Here is a 3,356-nt window from a genome sequence, read left to right as displayed (position 1 = left end):
ATGTACCACGAGTATGCTTATTATTCTAGTTTTGAAATCAGAAAAGGGAGCCAGAAAACTAATTTGTCAGGAATAGTAAGACAAAAGTACTATCTTTGTCACAGAGCTGGAGAAAGAAAGAAGGTTAACATAGATAGTTTAGAAAGAAATGAAAAACAAGTTACAAAAAGCAGCATGGAATCCACTGGATGTAGAGCTAGAGTGAGATTTGACTTGGATTACTTGAACGAAACATACATAATAGCTGATTTCCATGCAATTCATAATCATGAATTGGTTCCGCGAGAGTATAGACATCTATGCAAAACAGATAGACAACTAAAATATGCAGAGCAGCTATTTGTCTACAACGCCTCCATCTCAAACGTTGGACCAACAAAAGCTCATCAACTGTACAGTAACTTGAAGGGAAGCTCGTTAAATGTAAACGGGACAGTTGATGATTTCAGAAACTGGAAGAGGGACCTAAATGTGTACATCAATGAAAGTGATGCTCAAATTTTAGTTAACAAAATGATGGAAATGAGAGAACATATCCCTGGTTTTTCATTTGAGTATAAGGTTGACAACTCTGAGTTGCACTCACTCTTTTGGGCCGATAATGTAGCAAGGCGTAACTATGAAGAATTCAGCGACATAATGTCTTTTGATGCAATGTATTGAACAAACAGGTATATTTTTTAGTTTTTAAATAGGTTTATTTGTATAGAACTCATTTGCCTTGTCTCAAATTTATACATTAATCATATATAAATTTTTCATAGTGTATGCTTAAAATCACTTTATTGTCTATATCTATAAAATCATATATGATTTTGTATAGGGTTTTGACACTATACATGGCTTCTAAAATGTTTCATGGATAACTTCAAGAAAGAGCCAACAATGGTGGTAACAGATCAAGACAAAGCCATGGAGATTGGAATAAAAAAATATATTTAAGACTGCAAAACATAGGCTGTGCATGTGGCACATAACACAAAAACTGCCAACAAAGGTGATGTTTGTTATCAATAAAAAAAGATTGTATACTGTTTTTCTCAATTATGATTGTTTCAGTGAATAATCAATTTTGATTTAATACAGATAAGAGAGGCAACTCCAAGTATAGAAGATGAAACTGAGAGAGACTTCAAGAGCAGGTTTGACAGTATAGTTTGGAATATTCACATGGAACCAAAAACTTTCGAGGAAAAATGGGAGAAGTTGATGATTGATTTTTCATTACAAAATGACAATTGGTTCAAGTATATGTTTCAAATCAGATCAAAGTGGATACCAGCTTACTTCATTGACACTCCAATGTGTGGCCTGTTGAGAACAACATCAAGGTCAAAAAGCGAGAATGCTTTTTTTTCTCATTTCACAAGATCAGCATCAAATCTGGTGAGTTTCATGAGTGGATTTGAATCAGCAATGATGAAACAAAGGTCAAAACAAGAAAAGTTAGATGCTGAAACAATAAAGAAGACTCCAATATTGAACACAAAACTCAAAATAGAAATGCATGCTTCAAAACTGTACAAAAAAACAATTTTTGAGATGATACAGAAGGAAATAGAAGCCGGTCTATATGATTGTTTAGTTGCCCAAATGACTGCCGAAGAAGAGTGTCAAATTTATATCATTAATGAGATGTTAAAGAGGAAAGTGAAAGAGACTGGACAAAATGTGATTCAGTATAAGGTAAAGCTTTTATTTTATTAAATAAATGTTATGTTTAAATCAAATTTGATTCAACATTGAAATAATTTTATGTCAATGAAGGTATTGCATAACCTTGGGGATGGTTCTGTTGTGTGTACCTGTAGACACTATCTCCGTTTAGGTCTCCTTTGCCGACATTGTTTCAGTGTTTTGAAGAACAATAATATAGACGAAATACATGCACAATACATTATGAGGCGGTGGACAAAAGGCATCATACCACCTGATTTGAGATCTAGCAGAAACAAATTTGACAATGGAAATGTTGGTACTCAAAAGTTGGTTGCTGAAGCAAGTTCAGTTTTTGAGGATTGCTTGTATGTTGTTGTGAATGATGATGAAAAACTTAAAGAGTTTCTGGAAAAAGTTAAATCGTTGAAGTCAGAAGTTGAGGCTGATATGGCAAACCAACCACCAAAGAAAAAAAATGAAGTGATATCAAGAATGATGGGTGTTGAAAAACCAGATTCAAACGAAATAAAAAACCCACCAGTTGGAGTGTATAAGGGATGTGGAACTGTTAACCGTATAATGGGCGGTAAGGAGAAAGGAATAAAAGAAAGCAATAAAAGAAAGAGAAAGTGCACTACATGCGGAGATACGAATCACAACAGCAGGACATGTGGAAAAAAGAAACAAAAATTCAATGAAAAAGTGAATACTGAAGGAGCTTCAAACAATTAGACAAGTATTTTTTTTCTTTATGACACATATTCTATTCTTAGATTATAGTTTTAATTGGTTGATCAATTGTCTAGACATTGTGTAATAAAATTTGGTTCTGAAATATGATCAATTTTGTTTTCTTCTTTGATTAATTCAAATATGATTTAGACTCTTCATATGGACTAATTTAAAATTTTTTTTTTCTAATATTATTCTGAAAATCAAATATGATTTTGTATGCCTTTTTCATACAGTATGCGTAAAATCAAATATGATTCTGTGTATTTTTCACACAGTTTGTTTAAAATCATATATGATTTTCTATACCTTACTCACACAATACACTTAAAATCAAATATGATTTTGTATACCTTTCTTACACAATTTGCTTAAAATCAAATATGACATTCATTGTTAACAACACATGCTTCATTGAAAGATTCTACATAAGACAAAATATTAAGATGAGTAACAATTTATCTTTAAATAAAATCCAATTATCATCAATTTTGTTTTCTTCTTGATAAATTAAAATATGATTTAGAAAATCTTTCTTCATATGGACTTCTTTTAAATGTTTTTTTTTTTCTAATATTATTCTCAAAATCAAATATGATATTTTATACATTTTTCACACAGTATGCGTAAAATCAAATATGATTTTTATACCTTTTTCACAAAAGACGCATAAAATCAAATATGATTTTGTATATGTTTCTACATATGGACTCCACTTGTATATTTCATTAAATAGTTTATTCTCAAAATCAAATGTAACAACCGTACTTTTTAATATTATATATGTGCTAGTTAGGTTGTCTATGTTCCCGCAAGCCATAGTTATACTTGAAGCTAGTAGGTAATGCCCCAAATTAGTAATCTAAAGCTAATGATATGCTATAAGATTTACCTAATGAAAATACCTCGGAACAAAAAAATTTTTAGAGGTGATCAACCGTTACGATAATAATAACGTAAGTCTC

At 31.1% G+C, this 3,356-nt stretch overlaps 1 protein-coding gene across 1 annotated transcript; it reads left to right on the top strand.

The window, feature by feature from the left end:
- Positions 1-2,391, top strand: LOC122587836 (protein FAR1-RELATED SEQUENCE 9-like). Its single transcript, XM_043760000.1, has 3 exons — positions 1-603; positions 1,087-1,686; positions 1,768-2,391. Exons 1-3 carry the CDS (start codon positions 1-3, stop codon positions 2,389-2,391), a joined length of 1,827 nt encoding a protein of 608 aa, XP_043615935.1.
- The last annotated feature ends 965 nt before the right edge of the window (positions 2,392-3,356 follow it).

This window comes from Erigeron canadensis, chromosome 2, assembly GCF_010389155.1.
Source record: "Erigeron canadensis isolate Cc75 chromosome 2, C_canadensis_v1, whole genome shotgun sequence".
In the NCBI taxonomy this organism is placed as follows: domain Eukaryota; kingdom Viridiplantae; phylum Streptophyta; class Magnoliopsida; order Asterales; family Asteraceae; genus Erigeron; species Erigeron canadensis.
The sequence above is the reverse complement of the archived record's forward strand: the minus strand, read 5'-3'. Positions and strand labels throughout refer to the sequence as shown.

What these genes read in the sequence shown, in the direction of transcription:
- LOC122587836 (XM_043760000.1), top strand. Translation starts at nt 1, where the DNA reads ATGTACCACGAGTATGCTTATTATTCTAGTTTTGAAATCAGAAAAGGG. An exon ending in CACTCTTTTGGGCCGATAAT is followed by an intron (nt 604 to 1,086) that starts GTAGCAAGGCGT and finishes GATTTAATACAG; the next exon opens with ATAAGAGAGGCAACTCCAAG. An exon ending in AAAATGTGATTCAGTATAAG is followed by an intron (nt 1,687 to 1,767) that starts GTAAAGCTTTTA and finishes ATGTCAATGAAG; the next exon opens with GTATTGCATAACCTTGGGGA.